At 40.1% G+C, this 22,735-nt stretch overlaps 1 protein-coding gene across 2 annotated transcripts in view; it reads right to left on the bottom strand.

The window, feature by feature from the left end:
- Positions 1-22,735, bottom strand: part of LOC128698710 (protogenin) — an 865,689-nt gene that overhangs the window by 154,238 nt on the left and 688,716 nt on the right. For both annotated transcript variants that reach the window (XM_070097691.1, XM_070097692.1), the window contains 2 exons: positions 20,087-20,262; positions 3,621-3,883 (listed from right to left, as the gene is read on the bottom strand). In XM_070097691.1, coding sequence (XP_069953792.1) covers positions 3,621-3,883; positions 20,087-20,262 — 439 coding nt within the window. The remainder of the gene's footprint in view (positions 1-3,620; positions 3,884-20,086; positions 20,263-22,735) is intronic.

The raw sequence follows: 22,735 nt of genomic DNA, 5'->3' as shown, positions 1-22,735 counted from the left end.
TTATTAGTGTATCACTCTGAAACTCCCAGAGCGTTCAGGCAAAAGAATGTCCTCAAGGATAATTTGTGTGTGCTGTGGAGGGCAAACAGTAAGGCATGGGTCACTAGGGAATTTTTCTATAACTGGTTACACCATGCATTTGCCCCCAATGTGAAAGATTACCTAACTGAAAAGAAATTAGAACTTAAGTGCCTCCTGGTGTTAGACAATGCCCCTGGTCATCCTACAGACGTGGCAGAGCGACTTTATGGGGACATGAGCTTCATTAAGGTGAAGTTTTTGCCTCCTAATACCACTCCTCTCCTGCAGCCCATGGACCAGCAGGTTATTTCCAACTTCAAGAAACTGTACACAAAAGCTCTGTTTGAAAGGTGCTTTGTAATGACCTCAGAAACTCAACTGACTCTAAGAGAGTTTTGGAGAGATCACTTTAATATCCTCAATTGTGTAAACCTTATAGGTAAGGCTTGGGAGGAAGTGACTAAGAGGACCTTGAACTCTGCTTGGAAGAAACTGTGGCCAGAATGTGTAGACAAAAGGGATTTTGAAGGGTTTGAGGCTAACCCTGAGAATCCTGTGCCAGTTGAGGAATCCATTGTGGCATTGGGAAAGTCCTTGGGGTTGGAGGTTAGTGGGGAGGATGTGGAAGAGTTGGTGGAGGAGGACAATGAAGAACTAACCACTGATGAGCTGATAGATCAACTTCAAGAGCAAGAGGCCAGACCGCTGATAGATCAACTTCAAGAGCAAGAGGCCAGACCTGGGGAAACTGGTTCAGAGGAGGGGAGAGAGAAATTGAAGAAGTTGCCTACTACAAAGATAAAGGAAATCTGTGCAAAGTGGCTTGAAGTGCAAACCTTCATGGATGAAAATCACCCTCACACAGCTATTGCAAGCCGTGTTGGCAACCTGTACACTGACAATGTTGTGAAACACTTTAGGGAAGTGATAAAGGAACGAGAGGTACAGGCCACTATGGACAGATATCTTGTGCGAAAGAAGTTCAGTGACTCTGAAGCTGGCCCTAGTGGCATTAAAAAAAGAAGGGAAGTAACCCCAGAAAAGGACTTACTACCTCAAGTCCTAATGGAAGGGGATTCCCCTTCTAAACAGTAAGAAGATAATGCTCTCCCCTCCTCCCATCCCATCAATCATCACCAGATCTTCAATAAAAGTAAGTGTCATGTAAGTGTGCATGCCTTTTTCAGTTTGTGTGTATTAAAATTAATATTTCATGTGGTAAAAAAAATTTTTTTTTCATACTTTTGGGTGTCTTGCACGGATTAATTTTATTTCCATTATTTCTTATGGGGAAAATTCATTCACATAACGATTATTTCGCATAACAATTACCCCTCTTGCACGGATTAAAATCGTTAACCGGGGGTCCACTGTATCTGAAAACATTCGCTTCTTCCATACTCCTCCTCCCCAATTTGATATCCAATTTTTCTTTATCTAAATCATTTGACACCCTCATCACCTTACTCTTTTCTATGTTCACTTTCAACTTTCTACCTTTACACACATTCCCAAACTCATCCACTAACCTTTGCAATTTTTCTTAAGAATCTCCCATAAGCACAGTATCATCAGCAAAAAGTAACTGTGTCAATTCCCATTTTGAATTTGATTCCCCAAAATTTAATCCCACCCCTCTCCCGAACACCCTAGCATTTACTTCCTTTACAACCCCATCTATAAATATATTAAACAACCATGGTGACATTACACATCCCTGTCTAAGACCTACTTTTACCAGGAAGTAGTCTCCCTCTCTTCTACACACCCTAACCTGCACCTCACTATCCTCATAAAAACTCTTTACAGCATTTAATAACTTACCATATTCCCCCTAATTCAACACCTTTCTAGAGAAAGCAGATTCAGTGCCCTCAGTCTATCTTCATAGGAAAGATTTCTGATACATGAGATTAACTTTACCATCATTATCTGCTTGTTTTCCAGTACAATTATGTCCATTCTGTAATATGGTGACCAGAAATGTGCAGCATAATCTAAATACGTAAGGTCTTACCAAGGATATATAGAGTGAAGCATAATCTGAGGACTCCTGTTATTTATAATTCTTGATATGAAGCCAAGAACTCTATTAGCTTTATTGCGAACAATTATGCACTTTTCTCTTGGCTGTAGATTACTGCTAACCAGTTCCTAAATCTCTTTCACATTTTGAATGATTGAGATCTACATTATTCAGTTCATAAGGGCCATGGATATTCTCTTCACCCATGCTTAGAACCTTACATTTGTCTACATTAAACTGCATCTTCCACTTCACTGATTACTGCATCAACCTATCCAGATCTTCCTCCTGTACTCTAGTGTCCTAGTCAGAATTATTCTGATGGCTTATTTTAGTGTGATCAACAAACTTGCTTATGTCACTATGTATTGGTTCATCCATGTTGCTTATGTAAATTGTGAACAACAAAGGGACCAACACTGACCCCCTGTGGAACACTGCCTGTGACACATCCCCACTCCAATTTCTCTCCATTTATGTAAACTCTCTGTTGCCTATCAGTCACCCACACCTCTAAGCAGGAAATAATTCCCCTTCTATTCTATGTGCCACTACTTTCTTCAACAATCTCTGGTATGGAATTTTCCCAAAGGCCTTACTGAAAACCATATACACAATATCATATTCATTATCATGATCTACCAATTAGTAAACTTGTAAGGCAAGAATGCCCATCTGTAAAAATCTGCTGAGATACATTGGTCAAGGTCACTTCAAATAGCCTCAATAATTACTGATTCCATCAATTTTCTCATAATGGAGGCGAGGCTAACTGGTCTATAATTTGAAGTTAATGACCTATCTCCTGCTTTGTAGATAGGTATCACATTTGCTATTTTCCACTCATCTGGCACTATGCCAGTTTGTAGTGATATACTGAAAAGATTAGCCAATAGTTTGTTAAGGTCCTCCTTACATTCTTTTATAACCCTTGAAAACAGTTCATTAAGGCCCAGGGATTTGCTTGGTTTCATCTATATATTTGAGAACCATGTCACTAGTGACTGATTGTATATAACTTGTTTTCATACTGACCTATATAATTTTTGATATTGTACATTTTCAGACAAAAAAAAAAAAAAATAAAACACAAGGAGTCAAAATAAAAAAAAAATTGGTAAAAATGACCTCATAATGTGTGCCTATCTAACTCTACTCACATGGCTACATAGAAAATTATTAGATTCATAGGCAAGCAATAAATCAATAATGGTCATCAATCACCTGGGAAATGGGAGGTAATCAGGCTTGATCCAAGGAAGGAGAGGGGATAACTCTCTTTTCAATTTTACTTTTAGATTGTAAGAATGATTTCCATTCAATAACTGGAGAATGCTTCTTCATATCAGGTTCAAACCTGTAGTACTAATGCACTTTATGAAAAAGATGATACCCTATAATTTTATGCTATGTAGGTGTAAATTTACCAATATATTAACATAGTTAAGCTTGGATGCTGGCACTAGATTAAAACATATTACTGTAGCTGCCATTTCCAGGTGTGGTATGACCACTATGGTTACAGTGCTTCCCCAAGAATACAATAAAAATAATTATGTATAAAATTACTTACGCATATCCTGCTTCGTTGATAACAAGACACTGGTACATTCCTGCGTCAGATGTGATCGAGTTGGTGAATATAAACTGGTTTGAGGGTGTTATAATAGCACGTCCCTTAATGTTGACAGACTGCCCATTTTTGTACCATATGATGCGGGGAGTGGGATGACCCGTTACTGAGCAGTTGAGGCGGGCAGTCTTTGCTAACAATGTATCTAAGTATTTTGGAGGATCAATAATTTCTGGTGAGACCAATACATCTAGTTCTATTTCCTGAAAACAAACAAAATTATAAATTTATATAAATATATAATAATGTGCAAAATAATTAATGGTGAAGGTGTACCCTCTTTTGGATCACCTTACCTTGGTGTTAAAACACACAGTGATAAAAATAAACTTAGAATTTCAAACATTATTATTCTTACAAGACACCCCTTGCACTTGGGACCCAATTATCATCAGCAGAACTGTCGCCAATCATGCCACTAAGTCCAACCATTATTTCCCATCAATGCAACGTGATAAATGGAGATTCTGTTCCTGAGAACCACTGTCATTCCTTAAAATTTTAGTATTTCAGGGGCTATCTGACAAGAAATAAAATTATCGTAACTGCAGTGGGCATGTCAGGGCTCACCTGTACTAACAAATATTAAACTAACTCTACAAAAAACACTGTAATTAGTCACAAATCTTGCAGTAGGTTGGTAGGTAAATAATCATCCAGGGAGGTACTACCATTCTCTTGTGCAAGTGTCAAACAAAAACCTTTTAAATATTTTGCACTTCAGCAACTTTGCTGGTCTTTTCTATGTCTTTTAAACAGGCAAGATCATACATGACAAACAAATTTCATAAGCTTCAACACACATTCTATGTACAATTGTACACATTACTTTCATATGAAAGGGCGGATATGTCAGCTCAGGTATGAGTGGCTACTTTTTTTTACAGTGTTACTCAATACATGTCGTGGTGTAACCGTGGTCTAAACATACTACTACTACTACACGGATACCTATAATGATCTAAAATAAGCATCCACCCACTACCATAAGCCTTCAAATCTGCAAACACATTACCATGCTTCCCTGACCACACAACAGCTGCTACTGCTTGACTTAACAGCTAAACCACCCCATACTGATATCCTCATGCAAGCAAGAAAGGCAAGTATCACATTTCAACATAATATACACCACCAAGTGAAGAAAAGAAGAACCACTGCTAAGACAAATATGTCTAGCAGCCATCAGAACAGCAGCGAGCAGCAGCTAACATTACAAACATGGCCGCTGCTACCATCATGGTAACCACACTCTCCGTCACCGCTACTCTAAAAATCCCTACTGTGTCATAAGATTCTGTACCTTACTTATGCTTTGCTTAAAACTTCAGGATAAGTAGGTTAGCTTTGTTCTGCCCTCCTCTCTAATTTCATCTCCTACTGGGGCTACCACTCCCCTTCAGTACACCCATAATTGAGGAGCTGGACAGGAGCTAGGGCTAAATACCGCTGACATGAACACTAACAATAACAACCTTACATCACCTGTGAACTAACTACAGTATTTAATGAGCTTTTCATTCATCTACACAGTCATACTTCATCTTCTTCACTTAGTAGTAATTAGATACCTGGATGTTAGCTGGCTGTTGTGGGCTGCATTCTGGGGAGAAGATTAACCCTTTCAGGGTTTCCAACGTACTAGTACGGCTTACGCACCAGGGTTATTGACGTACTAGTACGCCTAAATTCTAGTGCCTTCAAATTTAGCAAGAGAAAGCTGGTAGGCCTACATATGAAAGAATGGGTCTATGTGGTCAGTGTGCACAGCATAAAAAAAATCCTGCAGCACACAGTGCGTAATGAGCAAAAAAAAACTTTGACCGTGTTTTTGGTTTAAAACAATGACTTTGCACTGTATTTTTGTATGGTATTTATGGTTGTATTCTAGTTTTCTCAGTAGTAGTAACCAGTTACCAGTAACCAGTGTACCAGTAGATGACTCACTACCAACCGTCTCTGCCTGAGTCACTGTCTGTATTCACATTGCCGCTGACCTCAGCAGTATTTCAAAGGCTGTTTGGGCGCTTCACACATTATCCGTAATATACGTACTACCAGCCTACGTGAGTATTACTTTACCCTATCCACGTGTTCGAACCCCACATGATAAATGGTGGCAACGGTGTGGAGCATGGATTTAAGCTTTTTACGGGTATTTCAAGACGTTAGAAGACTGTTTGTGAGTAGCCGGAGGGTCAAAGGTGAACCGTCTCACCCACTCCAGCTACTCGATCCCCTCACAACCTCCACCCTGTAGCCTGCAAGCCTGTTGCAGCCGTTTCAAGCTTCCTGGCTTAGTTCGTGTGCTAATTGCTTCAATCTCCGAGGGGTTGACCCGGATTTTGCAATTAAGCCAGTCAGTAAGCCAGACTGTGGAAGTGAACGCCAGTCAGCCTATCATCCAGCCTGTCTCCTGTCATCCACCTGCTCCTCTGTGCTGTGTGCATCGTTACACGTCTTCCAGTCAGCCATTCTTGTGGGTTAAGCCAGTCAGCCAACCCAGCTTCTAACCCAGCTGAGAGAGAGAAGTAAGCCACGCAAGTTCCTCTGGAAGTTCCTCTGAAGTATTGTTTCATGTATCGCTTTGTGCTCCCTGTTGGATGCTAAGAGTGAATTTCACCATTCCTGTGGCATAGAGTGGCTTATCAAGCCACCTTCGTGGGTAGTGAGTGGAGTGCGCGCCAGAGCGCCAGCAAGAGTCACACCCACCACCACCACTCTACTCACACCACCACCACCACCAGCCATCCACCTCATCTACCTGTGGTTGTTTGCACCCTTGTACCGGGTCCTAATACTGTTTTGGCTCACATAATTGGTCAAGAGATTGTAGCTGAGCGCCACCGATAAAGCCAGTTATGTGAGTTCACCGAGAAAGCGCATTTCTTCACGACGACAGTGTGAGTGTCGGCGTCACCACCGCGCAGGACAACCTTCCTCATCACCGTCGACTACTACAGACTTCAGTGATAATTTTCTGCTTAGAGACATTTTTCTTGCATTTAAAGACATTTGCGTGTGTGAGACATTTATAGTGAATTTCTTGTGTACTCTAAACCTTGTGTTTTCAGTGTAGACTCAGTGTTTCTTTGACTCGTTATTTTTACAATATTTTTCAGTGTTATTCACTCATCTTATATTTTTTTATCTGTGTTTTTTTATGCTACTCTCTGTCTGTAGTAAGTATTATTGTGTAGTGTACCAGTCAGTCACTCTGTGTGAAGTGATTCATTTTTTTATCGTGTATTCTTTCAGAGTTGTATTCTCCAGTAATTGTCATTGTAGTTCATGCAGTGATATTCACCCCAGTATACCAAATTATCCATTTATTTCTGTGTGTCTTTTTTCGTATGCCAGCAGTGTCTCATTCCTCTAATTTTTTCGCAGACTTGTGTACCATTATTTTTGCCAGCAAATTTTTGTCGTATCAGTCACAGCAAGATTTTGTTGTAAGAATATACTAAAATAATGAATACGTGATTAAGTGTTGTGTGCCCTGCCACTTGTAAGTGTTAAACTTTTGTTTTATTCCTTGTTTTATTTTTATTCATACTTTTTCATATTTCTTTGAACAAATTTACTCTTGATGTAATTTCAATTTCTTTTTAATGTAAAGTGTTTCCTTTACTCTGAGTAAATTGTTTTGTCTAATTTACAATTAAGAGTTAAAGTGTTCAATCAGTTTTTCTTCATATTTTTATTTTATTATTTAACCTGAGTTTTCCCAGTGAAACTTTATTATTGCAGTGATTATTTCTACACCTTATTTTGTTGAACTTGTTCTGCAGTGAATTATTTTCTTTTATTGATATTTTTATACATTATTATTCTCAGTTTATTATTGCATCTTGTTTTTCATTTTATTTATTTTCCTGATGTTGTCTTTGCATTATATTTTAATTTTGTTTATGCATTCTTAGAAAATATTTAAATTTCCCAGTTAACAATTTAGTGATTTTATTTTATACTTTTTACATTGATTTAAAATTTTATTAGTTAATTCCTTTATTAGCAAGAGTAAAGACAGCTCATTTTGCATTTAATTCAGTCTCCAGTAATATTTTTACTTGTATATTTCCATGTAATTTTTATCTTGACCAATAGTCCTTTATATTGAGTTGTCCCTCTTGCAGTGTATCTTAGACATTTTTTTTATTACTTCTGCAGAATTAGTTGCATCTCTTTTATTTCAATTTTAGCATTTTGTATCATTTTTATTGTTCTTTATTTTTGCCTTATTTGTTCTCGTGCAACTTCTTTGCCATTATGTCTCACATACCGTCAAGTGATACTTTAGTGAATGTCGACACTCAGACCTCTCAGGCTACTGCTGCTGCTGTCATCAGTCCTCACAGTCCCTTAGCAACTGACAGACCGACCCAGACACTGAGATACTATAGTTATACTCGTGATTCCCTTGATGCGTTACCTTTATTCAATGGCCATGTACATAGTCTTGAAGCATGGTTTACTGCCATTCGTTCTCGTGCTAATGCTCTAGTTGAAGGTCCTCCTTCTGAGGAAAGTCTTATCAGACTTGCGAAAGAAGCTCTTCATCGATCCCCTGCTGCTGTTCATGTTGTTGATCTCCTTGATATGCGAGACTTCAGGAATCTTACTAAGTGGTCACAATATGAGGAACTGATTCGTTCTTTCCTTGTCCCAGTAAAAACAGCTGATCCATATGTCGTTCTTAGGGAACTAGTGAATGCTACACCCATGAGTAATGAATCGTTGAGTGCATTTGCTGTTAGATTAGACAAACTTTTATCATCATTTATCAATGCTGTCCAGTCCTCAGCTTTTGTCCCTGACGAGGTTAAACCATTTACAGAATCGCCTGCTAAAATAGCAGCTTTTGGAGCAATTAAAGAACTAATGCCACCTGCTTCCGTGTGTGCTTATGAGGCTAATCCTCCAACTGTGACGATGGAATCACTTACAGCCCTAAATCATGTACGTTCCTTGTGCCCCCAGGGTACTTTCCCATGTATTAAAAGTAATTTCACACCTATGCCTAAGTCTGCACCACCTCTTGTTTGCGCCACAGAGACAAATCGTGGTCGTCAACCATCTCAGAGATCACCAAGAACCAGTGTACAGAGTCATTATAAACCTCGTAGTATTCATAGTACATTCAGTAACCATAGTCAGCGGACTTGTTATAACTGTGGTCTCCGTGGCCATATTGCAATTAATTGTCCTGATAGTTACCCTAAGAGACGTCGTACTGATGATGAGTACCCAGATCTTCCCTACTGTACTTATCATAGAATACATGGACATGACACATCTGAGTGCAATGCTCTCTATAACCTTCAGTACTCTAGGTCTTTCCGTGGCCGTTCCAACCGCAGAACCCGTAGAGGAAACAGATATCGTGGTTCTCAAACTAACCAGAACCAGGCGCATTCTTCCAATTCGGGGGAATTCGAGCACCCCAGTCAAACCGTCCCATGGTGACAGTAGGTGATGAGTACACCATCCCCGTTCACAATTCCTTTGAAGCCTTAAGCAGTCTCGAGAATGACAATCCTGCTGATGTTGCTTCACATGTCTCTGACATAGATGATTTTGGGGATGAAGTGGAACAAGTTTTTTCTGATGACAATCCACCTTTTTGTTTGCACATAACTTCCAATGCAACCATAGGCCCTATAGTGCAAGCATCTGTTCATAATGCGCCCGTTCATTTGTTCATGGACTCTGGTGAGCAAGTCAATATTATTAGGTCTAGTTTGTTTAAGGATAAGCAGTTACGACATGTCCTTCTCGTAGAACCGACTCATGTGTCCTCCCTTAGTGGAGTAGCTGGTTCTCACCTGCGTGTCCGAGGTCGGACTTCCCTCACCTTTTCTATCCAAGGTAGAGACTTCACTGCTTCCTTCCTTGTTGTCGACCAGATTACTTTCCCTGGTGACCTTCTACTGGGCTTTGCTTCCATGCGAGACTTACGCATTGTGCTCGACCCATACCAATGGCATGCCCAAATTAACGACTTGATCGTTCCATTCTGGGGTTACCAGCTTGGATCAGAAATCTGTCATACTGCTGCAGAGTATGATGTACGGATTAAGTCCTTACAAGCCAATGCATTCTCCAATAGCGTACCCAAGCGGTCAGGCACTGGTAATTCTGTCACTCCCGTCTGTGTTCCACCTATACCTTCAGACTTGCAGGATAGTGTGTTGCCTCAAGTGTCCGAGGACACTCAGACTGCCTTGAGTGCACAACCTATCCCTGCAATGACTGCTAGTTCGAGTAGTAGTTTCTCCACAGGGGATGCCTTGTCAGAAAACGATTACTTGAAACTAGTAATGCCATCTCTTGTTGATGTCACATGCCGTCTGCAGAAAGACGTCTCTGTTGCGGCTAGTGCTCTCACTAGAGTGTCTGTCGTTGTTCCTAGTGTTCCAGATGGTGATAACGTCCTAGTTGACAGTGATTCCTGCAAAGTAAAAGGTCTATTTGTTGAACCATCCTTATATGTTGTAAGAGATAGTAAGATCCATTTCTTCCTGGCCAACACTTCTGGTCACAGTGTTCGTCTCAGAGCCAATACCAACCTCGTTGACCTAGTTCACTATCCTTACCCTGTTCAGGTAGAGGATGAGTTGTCACCTGACCAGTGGGTCAGTGCTATTTCTACCGGGGAGACCTCATCCACTTCACTGGATCAATCTGTTCCACCAGTTGAGGAGAAAGACTTAGCTCCCACTGACTTCCCAGGTGAAGTCAAACGTTTGTTGACTCTGTTGAACAAACGTCGTAAAGCCATTGCCTTACCAGGTGAGAAGATGGGTATAACGAACTTATTGTCCCATCGTATTCCACTTGAACCTGGTACTAGACCTATCTACATACCTGCGTACAGAATGTCTCATTCACAAGTTGCTGTCGCAGAAGAATTGATCAATCAAATGCTTGATGAGGGAGTTATTGCACCTAGCAATTCACCTTGGAATGCACCCTTGATCCTAGTACCTAAGAAGGATGGTACTTGGCGCCCAATGATTGACTTTAGGAAGTTAAATGCGAAAACTATTCCAGATCGCTTCCCACTTCCTGTACTGGGTGATCTTTTACGTAACATCGGAGATAACAAAGTCTTTTCAACCCTGGATTTGTTACAAGGGTTTTGGCAAGTCCCTCTTCACGAGGACAGCCAAGAGCTAACTGCATTCTCCACTCCTACAGGTCATTATCACTTCCTCCATATGGCGTTTGGATTATGATCCTCCCCTATCACGTTCTCAAGGCTCATGACTAATATCTTTAGAGGTCTCATAGGTAATGCACTTATGGTGTACTTAGATGACGTAATCGTCATGTCTAAAGACGTGGATACACACTTGAAAAGACTTGATGTAGTACTTGGTAAGCTTGAAGAAGCCAATTTAAAGATCAAACTGTCTAAATGTCAATTTTTCAGATCAGAAATTAAGTTTCTTGGTCACGTAGTCACTCCTAGAGGGGTTACGACTGACCAAAGTAAAGTAACTGCAGTACTCAATTTTCCAACACCCAAAACTGCTGACGCCGTAAGATCCTTTGTGGGCTTAGCAGGTTTTTATAGATCTTTCATTGCCAATTTTTCTTCCAAAGCTGCTCCTCTAACTGAGTTGCTTAAGAAAGATGCTCCTTTTGTTTGGACCTTCCGTCAAGAAAGAGCATTCCAAACTCTGAAAGAAAAGCTAACATCTGCTCCAATTTTGAAATTTCCAGATTTTTCTAAGCCCTTCTATCTGACAACTGATGCTAGTTCAATTGGCATAGGCGCCGTACTAGCTCAGAAGACCGATGGCAAGTACAACGCAGTTGCATTTGCTAGCCGAGTCCTTACAAAGGCTGAACGTAATTATACAGTAACTGAGCAAGAAGCTTTAGCAATAGTATGGTCTTTAAAGCACTTCCGAGACATTATTTATCAGTACTCTGTTCATGTCTTGACAGACCATGCTCCACTGATACCTTTATTCCAGAACAAACAACCTACTGGAAGGTTAGCCAGATGGACCTTGACTATCCAAGAGTTCAATCTCACCTTTGAACACTTACCTGGCAAGTCAAATGTAGTCGCAGATGCCTTATCGCGACATGTTAGTATAGTAACTGCAGACCCTCCATTTAGTGCTGACGATGTAAAGTATGCTCAACGAACAGATCCCATGTGGTCTGGTGTGATTCGATTCCTGCTCCAGGAAGATCTTATTCTGACTGTGAAGCCACCAGCACCCATCAGTGACTTTGTCATAAACCAAGAATTACGTACTGTATCGAACAGCCGAGTTGGGTACTCCTAGCAGAAGAGTATACCAGTTAGTAATTCCACAGTCACTAGTGAATGTAGCCTTACAGCTAGTTCACGATGTACCAGGTGTTGCACACCCTGGTATGGATCGTTCAGTAAAACAAGCCAGATTGAAATACTTTTGGCCTTGTATGGCAACTGATATTTCTGAGTATGTTAAGAAATGTAGTGTCTGCATGCAACATAAAGGTAATGCTAATGGCCCTAATCCAATCCAAGTGTATCCAACTACTAGCGAACCGTGGGAAAGAGTTGCGCTAGATTTGTCAACTAATTTCCAATGTTCCCTCCAGGGCAACAAACATCTATGTGTAATGGTAGACCATTTCACCAGATATTGTGAGTTAGTTCCTATTGCAGATAAGACTGCCGAGACAGTAGCTAAAGCGTTTAAAGAACGCATTATCTGCAGGCATACCACCCCTAAGTCCCTAGTAACAGATAATGGAGGTGAATTCTGTAATGAAATTCTTGAAAATTTGTGCACCTTGTACAAGATCTCTAAATCCACCACTGTTCCTCATCATCCTGCCAGCAATGGGTTAGCGGAACGAACCAATAAGAAAGTACTTGATGTCTTGAGAGCCACTATCAAACCCAACAGTGAAACTTGGGATGAAGTTATACCTGATGTGCAGTGTGCTATAAATTCTGCTTACAATGTTTCTATAGGTGACACTCCACATTATGTATTGTATGGTGTAGATAAACGTTTGCCTTATGAGTTGCTATATTCTAATCCGAAACCAAATTACAACCCTGATGATTTCATAGCAACTCGTACCAGCTTAGCTCAAAGTGTTTTTAGAAGAATCCGTGAAACACTTCATAAATCAACAGCAGAATTTACAAGAGTCGCAAACACTCGAGCAAAGCCATCCAAAATCAAAGTAGGTTCGAGAGTTATGCTGACTAACTTTAACAAAACGTCTGCAATGCCAAAGCTTGATCAAAAGTTTGTTGGTCCTTATCGAGTAGTTGAACATATCACTGGTAATAAGTATAAGGTTAGAGAGATTAGTACTGGTCAGTATAAAGAATCGCATTTAGATCATATGAAGTTAGTATGTGATGATAATGATGTTCCAACCCAGACTAATGTGACAGACTCTGACAATCTTCCTGATCCTGTACTCTCTTCCTCTGATACTTAGTCAGACGATCAACCTGAATGTCGTTATTCCCTACGTACACGACAGGTATTGAGAAATCCTCAAGTATCATTTGTAACATCCAATTCAGATTTGCCTCAAATACAGCATGAGTTAGCCAATGCAACAGAGTTTGATCCTCCCAGAGATGACACCCATTCTGCATATGTCAATCTTACCCTAGCAGAGTTGGGGTTAAATGTAAATAACCTGTATAGATGAATAATTACAGTATCAACTTATCAGTATTCAAGAATTTTTTTTTTGTGTTCACGTTCTCTTCGAATTCTGAGAGTTAACAGTCTAGATTTGAGTGCACCGAATCTGCCTTTCTGTTAAACACTCTTTCTTTGTATATATTCCTTCCTCAGAATCCGTAGATCACATGAATACAGATCGATCGATCAAATTTTTTTTTTATCACTTGTAATCTCAACGTTGAGTTTCATTCGATGAGTTGTGCTATATTATACCTTGTATTGCATTACAGTTTCAGTTACGTAAGCTTCCATTCCAATGTTCTACTTATGTATGTTATAATGTTCAATTGTTGTGTACTTTGACATTGTATAGAATCAGCCCAAGCCGTATACCTGCCATCTCTAGTTTGTATTAGTTGTATGTCGGGACGACATACGTTAGCGTCGCCGAGCTCTCAGTAGTAGTAACCAGTTACCAGTAACCAGTGTACCAGTAGATGACTCACTACCAACCGTCTCTGCCTGAGTCACTGTCTGTATTCATATTGCCGCTGACCTCAGCAGTATTTCAAAGACCCTCACATATGGGTACTGTGGGCGGTCAGTTATACGAGAGAGAGCAAGGAGATAGGTCACGGCTGTTTGGGCGCTTCACACATTATCCGTAATATACGTACTACCAGCCTACGTGAGTATTACTTTACCCTATCCACGTGTTCGAACCCCACATGATAGTTTTCCTGGTCTCATTTTATAGAATGGATGATATATTACAGAAATCGAGATGATTTTGATTGGTTTCGCAATGAAAAGTGCCTTGAAACTGAGCTCAAAGTAGCAGAAATGTTCGATTTTTGCCAAAGTTTAAAAGTAAACAAATCATGCCACACGTCCAATACACATCAACTGGTGAGTCTAATATTCTTTTACAAGTGCACTGATATTATTTATACAATTTCTACACTAATGCAGTAGTCTGCATAACAGTAAATCTTCTATTTTTTGTGAGAATAAAAATTCAAAGTGGAAAGCAAAAGAAATGTAAGAGGGGCAAAATTGCTAATTTCTGACAGCTTTATTGAATAGTTGAAATCGGTAAATGGGTGGTTTCTTGTACTCATTTGATAGAAAAATTGTAGTTCTAGCAAAAATAGTTATGATTTTTGTCGACTACTAGACTGGAATTGGCCGAAATATGGCTCAAAGTGGGCGAAATCGCCGATGCGTAAACATAGTCGAGACCGCTAACTTCGCGAGAGCATAATTCCGTAAGTTTTCCATCAAATTTCAAACTTTTGGTGTCATTATGATCGGGAAAAGATTCTCTATCTTTTCATAAGAAAATATAATTGTTTTTTTTTTCTGAAAAATTTTCAACCCTGTGAACGAGTTTTGGAGAGGGCCTCTCGACCCTGAAAGGGTTAAAATGACCACAATGATGACACGGAAATATAAACACATATGCAGTATAATGTGATCCTTTATTGACTACGTTTCGCCCACACAGTGGGCTTTTTCAAGTCACAAACAGAACTACCTGGGGTGGAAGGAACGCGAGTATTTATAGTCAGTCACTTGATAAACTACAGAAACTCAAGACTTATCGCCACAGAAGACAACACTCAATACCAAAGAATCCTGGAATCATCACTTATTTCCATATCCGACAACTTCAACCAGAATAGTGGCTTCTATAACATAGCTGAACCACTTGCCAAGAAGCTTCTTCATCGCTATCCCACATAAGAACACTGTAGAAGGTCTGCTCACAAACTTGTCCAATCTCCTTTCCAAGCTACCCAAGATTTTAGACTCTATAACCCCACTCGGTACATCATCAGATGCAGCATTCTCCACCTGACCTCAGCACTCTGAACCTGACTATAAATACTCGCGTTCCTTCCACCCCAGGTAGTTCTGTTTGTGACTTGAAAAAGCCCACTGTGTGGGCGAAACGTAGTCAATAAAGGATCACATTATACTGCATATGTGTTTATATTTCCATTGTGTCGGTATTTTATACCATTTATTTCCACAATGATGACACACTGACTTTATTGGTTACCCTGGGTGGCTAACTCAGGATTAAAAATCTGAACAAAATCTTATCTAAAGGATACACTCTAACAGCAGGCATCTAGAATACAATATCTTGAAAAACATTCAAAATCCCAGAAAGAATTACTAACCTGGCAGACATTAAAAAGGACCAAACTTCAAGAGATTGTAATGGCCCAATCAGCCATGTTAAGTAACACAGGAAAAGCTCACCAAGCAAGAAAAAAATGAACCCACCTGCCAGGTGAATCAAAACTAAGTAAATCAGGAATTAATATCCGGGTTAGAATATAAATTTACAACATAGACTGAAGCCCTTCATAGCCATCACAATGATTCCTATGATGAAGCTGAACAAGAAAAATCATTCCCCAACCACTAGCTGTAAGTGAGAAAGGTTGGAGCTGTGAGGGACCTACCCAGTAGGTTTGCTATACTGCCCCTCACAAATTTCAATTTAAAAATAAAGTTCAAAACAAGCCAATAAAACAACATTCCCCCTGTTCATCAATCACATCCCCAGGCCTCTCTTAAATAACACTTGCTTTTCATTTTGAATTCATCACCACAAAAAAAAAAATTGATGTTTTTCCCTATTTCTTGGTCAATACACCATAACCAGGAATGCTTGTTCTAGACTCAGGTCATCCCAATAATTGAAGCAGATCTAGTAAAAACCCATAAAACATAATGGGGGAAGGGGAGTTGTTACTCTTTTCAAGGAAAGTTGCTAAATATTGACCATTTATGCCACTGAGGCTGATTTCAGGCCACTTCTAGTCTGAAACTTACTAAAATCCTCACCATACCACCAGTATGTCTTCTAACCTATCTATGGACACCATGAGATAACCAATAAAACCATGAAAACCACTCTAAAAAATACCCAAAAGTTGCTATTTTAACCCAAATACAGTGTCAGAAGTTACCTTTACCTTTCGATATACCTTCAATGTTTTACTACTCTCGGAGCCCAGCCATGCAATGCATGGATCAGGATTTTTTTTTTATATATACTACTGTGCACACCCACCACACAGACCCATTCTCTAATGTCTAGGCCAAAATTTCCCTCTTCCAGAAATTTGAGGACCCTATGAATTATGCATTATGATCCCTCTGACTTAGATCTACATGCTTAAGAGTGAAAAGCTGAAATATATTCAACGAAGCCTTTAAAATTAAATTAACATTGCATTATACATTACTTACAAAATGAAACAAAAGTAATATGATTGGAATGAACAATGTTGCACAGTATGAGACAGGGCAAATATTTACAGTTTAACTAAAGACCCTCCATGATTGAAGGGGGACTCTGGACAAACTGAAAATATTTGCAATACAGTGGACCCTCACGTAACGCTATTAATCCGTTCCTGAGAGCTCAATGTTAGGCGAAATTATCGTTAGGCGAATTAATTTCCCCCCATAAGAAATAATGGAAATCAAATTAATCCGTTCCTGACACCCCAAAGTATGAACAAAAAATAATTTTTACCACATGAAATATTAATTTTAATACACACAAACTGAAGACATGCACAGTTACATGACACTTACCTTTATTGAAGATCTGGTGATGACTGATGGGATGGGAGGAGGGGAGAGTGTTGATGTTGTTAGTGTTTAGAAGGGGAATCCCCTTCCATTAGGACTTGAGGTGGCAAGTCCTTTTCCGGGGTTACTTTCCTTCTTCTTTTAATGCCACTAGGACCAGCTTCAGAGTCACTGGACCTCTGTCGCACAACATATCTGTCCATAGAGGCCTGTACCTCCCGTTCCTTTATGACATTCCTAAAGTGTTTCACAACATTGTCAGTGTACAGGTTGCCAACACGGCTTGCAATAGCTGTGTGAGGGTGATTTTCATCCATAAAGGTTTGCACTTTAAGCCACATTGCACACATTTCCTTAATCTTTCAAGTAGGCCACTTCCTCAATTTCTCTATCCCCTCCTCCGAAGCAGTTTCCTCAGGTGTGGCCTCATGCTGATGAAGATGATCTAGCAGCTCATCAGTGGTTAGTTCTTCATTGTCCTCCTCCACCAACTCTTCCACATCATCCCCACTAACCTCCAATGCCACAATGGATTCCTCAACTGGCATAGGATTCCCAGGGTTAGCCTCAAACCCTTCAAAATCCCTTTTGTCTACACATTCTGGCCACAGTTTCTTCCAAGCAGAGTTCAAGGTCCTCTTAGTCACTTCCTCCCAAGCCTTACCTATAATGTTTACACAATTGAGGATGCTAAAGTGATCTCTCCAAAACTCTCTTAGAGTCAAGTGAGTTTCTGAGGTCACTACAAAGCACCTTTCAAACATAGCTTTTGTGTACAGTTTCTTAAAGTTGGAAATGACCTGCTGGTTCATGGGCTGCAGGAGAGGAGTGGTACTAGGAGGCAAAAACTTGACCTTAATGAAGCTCATTTCCGCAGAAAGTCGCTCTGCCACGTCTGAAGGATGACCAGGAGCATTGTCTAATACCAGGAGGCACTTAATGTCTAATTTCTTTTCAATTAGGTAATTTTTCACAGTGAGGGCAAATGCATGGTGTAACCAGTCATAGAAAAAGTCCCTAGTGACCCATGCCTTACTGTTTGCCCTCCACAGCACAAACAAATTAGCCTTGAGGACATTGTTTTTCCTGAACACTCTGGGAGTTTCAGAGTGATACACCAATAAAGGCTTCACTTTGCAATCACCACTAGCATTGGCACACATCAACAGAGTAAGCCTGTCTTTCATAGGCTTATGTCCTGGGAGTGCCTTTTCCTCCTGAGTAATGTACGTCCTGTTTGGCATTTTCTTCCAAAACAGGCCTGTTTTGTCACAATTAAACACTTGTTCAGGCTTCAGTCCTTCACTGTCTATGTACTCCTTGAATTCCTGCACATATTTTTCAGCCGCTTTGTGGTCCGAACTGGCAGCCTCACCATGCCTTATCACACTATGTATTTCACTACGATTCTTAAATCTCTCAAACCAACCTTTGCTGGCCTTAAATTCACTCACATCATCACTAGTTGCAGGCATTTTTCTAATTAAATCCTCATGCAACTTCCTAGCCTTTTCACATATGATCGCTTAAGAGATGCTATCTCCTGCTATCTGTTTTTCATTTATCCACACCAATAACAGTCTCTCAACATCTTCTATCACTTGCAATCTCTGTTTCGAAAACAAAGTTGCACCTTTGGCAAGAACAGCTTCCTTGACTGCCGTTTTCTTGGCCACAATAGTAGCAATGGTTGATTGGGGTTTTGTGTACAACGTGGCCAGCTCGGAGACACGCACTCCTCTTTCATACTTAGCGATGATCTCTTTCTTCATATCCATAGCAATTCTCACTCTTTTTGCTGTAGGGTTGGCACTAGAAGCTTTCTTGGGGCCCATGGTGACTTATTTTGCAGGTGCAATCACTAAAAAGGCTGTGATAATATGATATGTTCTGATTGTATGCTTGGAAGCGACCGTGGTGGCTGGCTTGTAAACACTGGCACCCAAGGAACAAGTGAGGCGGGCTCAGGCCGCACGTGGACGCGTCTCGAACAAACCGCGTTGAGCGAGTTTTTTAGCGCTAGCCGAGGCAAAATTTTTGCGTTAAAATGTATCGCTAGGCGGATTTAACGTTATGCGATGCGTTCGTTAGGCGAGGTTCCACTGTACATGTACAGTGGACCCCCGGTTCGCGAAGTCATCGGTATCCGATAAATCCGGCATCCGAAGCATTATATCACAAAAAATTTGCCTCGGTTCCCGTTATAAAACACGGTATGCGATACGATTTGTACAAGACGTGTCCACGTGTGGTCTGAACTGCCCTGTGTGTGCCAGTGTTTACAAGCCAGCCAGTGTGCGCACATCTAAGGATACATTCGGTACATTCTATATTATCCATATTATCACTGTTTTTGGTGCTTGTTTCTGCAAAATAAGCCACCATGGGCCCCAAGAAAGCTTCTAGTGCCAACCCTGTGGTAAAAAGGGTGAGAATTAGTATGGAAATTAAGAAAGATTTTGAAGGGTTTGGAGCTAACCCTGAGAAGCCTATGCCAGTTGTGGAATCCATTGTGCCTACTTCAAAAATTAAGGAAATGTGTGCACAGTGGGTTGAACTGCAAACCTTTATGGATGAAAATCACCCTAACACAGCTATTGCAAGCCGTGCTGGTGACTATTACACTGACAATGTTGTGAACCACTTTAGGAAAGTCATAAAGGAACGAGAGGTACAGGCCTCTATGGACAGATATGTTGTGCGACAGAAGTCCAGCGACTCTCAAGCTGGTCCTAGTGGCATTAAAAGAAGAAGGGAAGTAACCCCGGAAAAGGACTTGCTACCTCAAGTCCTAATGGAGGGAGATTCGCCTTCTAAACATTAAAAACTTCGACACTCTCCCCTCCTCCCATCCCATCAATCATCACCAGATCTTCATTAAAGGTAAAAGTTTTTTTTCATACTTTTGGGTGTCTTGCACGGATTAATTTGATTTCCATTATTTCTTATGAGAAAAATTGATTCGCTTTCCGATAATTTTGCTTTACGATGAGCTCTCAGGAACGGATTAATAACATGAACCGGGGGTCCACTGTACTTCTTTTTAACGTGGGCTATTCCAAGGTTTTAAGCAGTATGGTTAGTGTATAGCTGAGTCCATTACAAAAGGAACAGTAACATTACCTGAGATATAGTTGCTTCTCTCTGGGTGGCAGAGTTTACAGACTTGGCAGTACAGATATATCGGCCAGCACTGCTGGTCTGCACACTCGACACCACCAAGGTTCCCTGACCTATCACCAACATACCCTTGGTTCCATTTTTGATGTCCTCCCACACATCACCCTCACTTGCATTCACTGTAAACAATAAAATATTTAATTAAATATAAGAGAATTCCATTTCAGATACATACAGTACAGTACATAGAAATTTATGACAAATACATTCACAAACTCTATCAATGCAGGTTTCCTTCACTTTATACAGTTTTTGCCTTTATGTAAAGTTGAAGTTGTGTGATGACCCAATACTTACTGGTTCAGTAACTCGCTATGTGCAGTATAAATTCACTCTTATGTGTCACTCACCCCTCGATGCCAGTGAGAGGCTCTTGATAAAAGGAATTGGACCAACACCATTCACTGTATGCAATGTGACTGCCTCCCTTCCCTCAGGTATTTGTTTAAGAGCTTATCCCATTGATGAATTTTATGAGTTTTTCTACTCCAAGAGCCTGGCTTTGGGCCCAATAAATTTAATAATAATGCAATTATCCAAACCCAGTACCACTAAATTTATCAACAATGTCACTTTAACGACTCGGTGAACAGAGGGTTGGAACCCAAGGCAAGCCAGTTCAAAACTAGCAGGCCAGGATTCCCTTACCTTGGGTTCCATTTCTCCATTCCATGAAATGCTTACAGTCAACAATTTTGCGAGTCAATGTCTCTATCACTCTAAACTGCTTAATGTTGATATTTATGAGAAATAATATAAAATAAAAACCTGGACACAGGCAATTTAACGAGCATATTTTGAATGAATTCCCATGACTCACTTTCAGTTTAAGAATCTTGCAGCAAGTCAAAAGAAAATTGGGCCCATGCCTGAACTAGCATGAATTATGTAAGGACTCGGAGCAGAGGAAAGAGGAACCAGTCACAGGTATGCCTGTTAATTGTATAGGGAGTATTATATCATTTTGGATTTTAATTTTTCCTCAGTGTTTTGGATCAAATTAGTTTCTTTTTGTAATATGAGTATTATGTGCATGTGTGGTAAACTTGTAGTTTTTAGTAAATATCTGTCAAAAAAATGTGAAGTTCACCTCATGTAAATCTGATGTGTGTGCCATCATGGGCTAGAATGCATCTGACAAAACTAAACATAAAAGATATGTAACAGCTATTATAAATACATAAAAACTGAAATGCCCTTTGAGATGACTCAACATTATAGTGGTCAAAATCTTTATCAAATACAGTGGACCCCCGGTTTACGATATTATTTCATTCCAGAAGTATGTTCAGGTGCCAGTACTGAACGAATTTGTTCCCATAAGGAATATTGTGAAGTAGATTAGTCCATTTCAGACCCCCAAACATACACGTACAAATGCACTTACATAAATGCACTTACATAATTGGTCGCATTGGGAGCTGATCGTAAAGCGGGGGTCCACTGTACATATATATATCCCAAAGACCAGTGAAATGCTCTGGATCCAAGGAATTGGAGCTATCCTCCCCATCCTTGGATTAAACATGATTACCTCTGAGTCTTAATGCCCACTTGTGATAACCTAAACAACCAAGACCTTCCCTACAGGTCTAGCATCCCCACCCTGAAGGAGGGATGGGAATGATGTGGTTGGGTACTCAGAGCTGTTATGTCAGCATGTTTTTGGGAAGACAGTGACTGAGTGAATGACAGTGAAAGTGTCTTCTTTCACTGGACATCCTGCACTGGTGGAAGAAAGCCAGTGTGTTTTGAGTTTCCCTTACTCCCAGAGCCTGGCCCTGGGCCAAGGTTATCTTGTCCTCACCTGGTCAACCAGGTAAGCTGTTTCTAATACTATTTGATTCACTTATTGATTTATTACATGGATGGAGCTCTCTCATTAGTAATTTTGGTTTACAATTCAACTATAAAACAAACAGTTTTAATTATTTTTTCCTTCAAGAAGGGTGCTGATGAAGAACTCTTGATCAGAGGAAAAAGAGGTGCCCTCCTTGTTCTAGGATCAAACCTCCCAATTCCTCAGATGCTGCATGACCCTTATGAGTTTATTGCTTCACTGTCAATATAACAATGCAATTGATTTCACTAAGTGAAATTTACTTAGTGGTAGTATAATGGCATCTGCCATTATACTACCACTAAGTAAATATATTACATATTCCTACCAGTATACACAGGTGTTGTATGACCCTCATGGGTTCAGTATTTCTCCATGAACACACAGTAATAATTCTACTAGTATTATCGAACTGATATTGCTTCTCTTATACCCTCAACAGGTTCCCATTCTAGCTCTCCAAGGAAGTCTCAACTTTTCTTGTTTAAGACTAAACATCTTCAAGAAAAGTCTTGATGACAGTGAAGGACTCCTTGTGCAAAGAAATGGAACTGACCTTCCCCTTTATTTGATCAAATCTGATTGCCTCTCATCCCCAAACACTGTATAACCCTGATGGGTTTAACACTACCCCACCCTTTGAATGAAATAATTAATACTGTACAAAAATATCAATTTAAGAGGCCATTATTATGCAGAAAATGCACCTCACTGCCTGATAAACAATTGATACAGAGTACATCTTTATCATG

Source organism: Cherax quadricarinatus, chromosome 59 (genome assembly GCF_038502225.1).
Source record: "Cherax quadricarinatus isolate ZL_2023a chromosome 59, ASM3850222v1, whole genome shotgun sequence".
NCBI lineage: Eukaryota > Metazoa > Arthropoda > Malacostraca > Decapoda > Parastacidae > Cherax > Cherax quadricarinatus.
The sequence above is the reverse complement of the archived record's forward strand: the minus strand, read 5'-3'. Positions and strand labels throughout refer to the sequence as shown.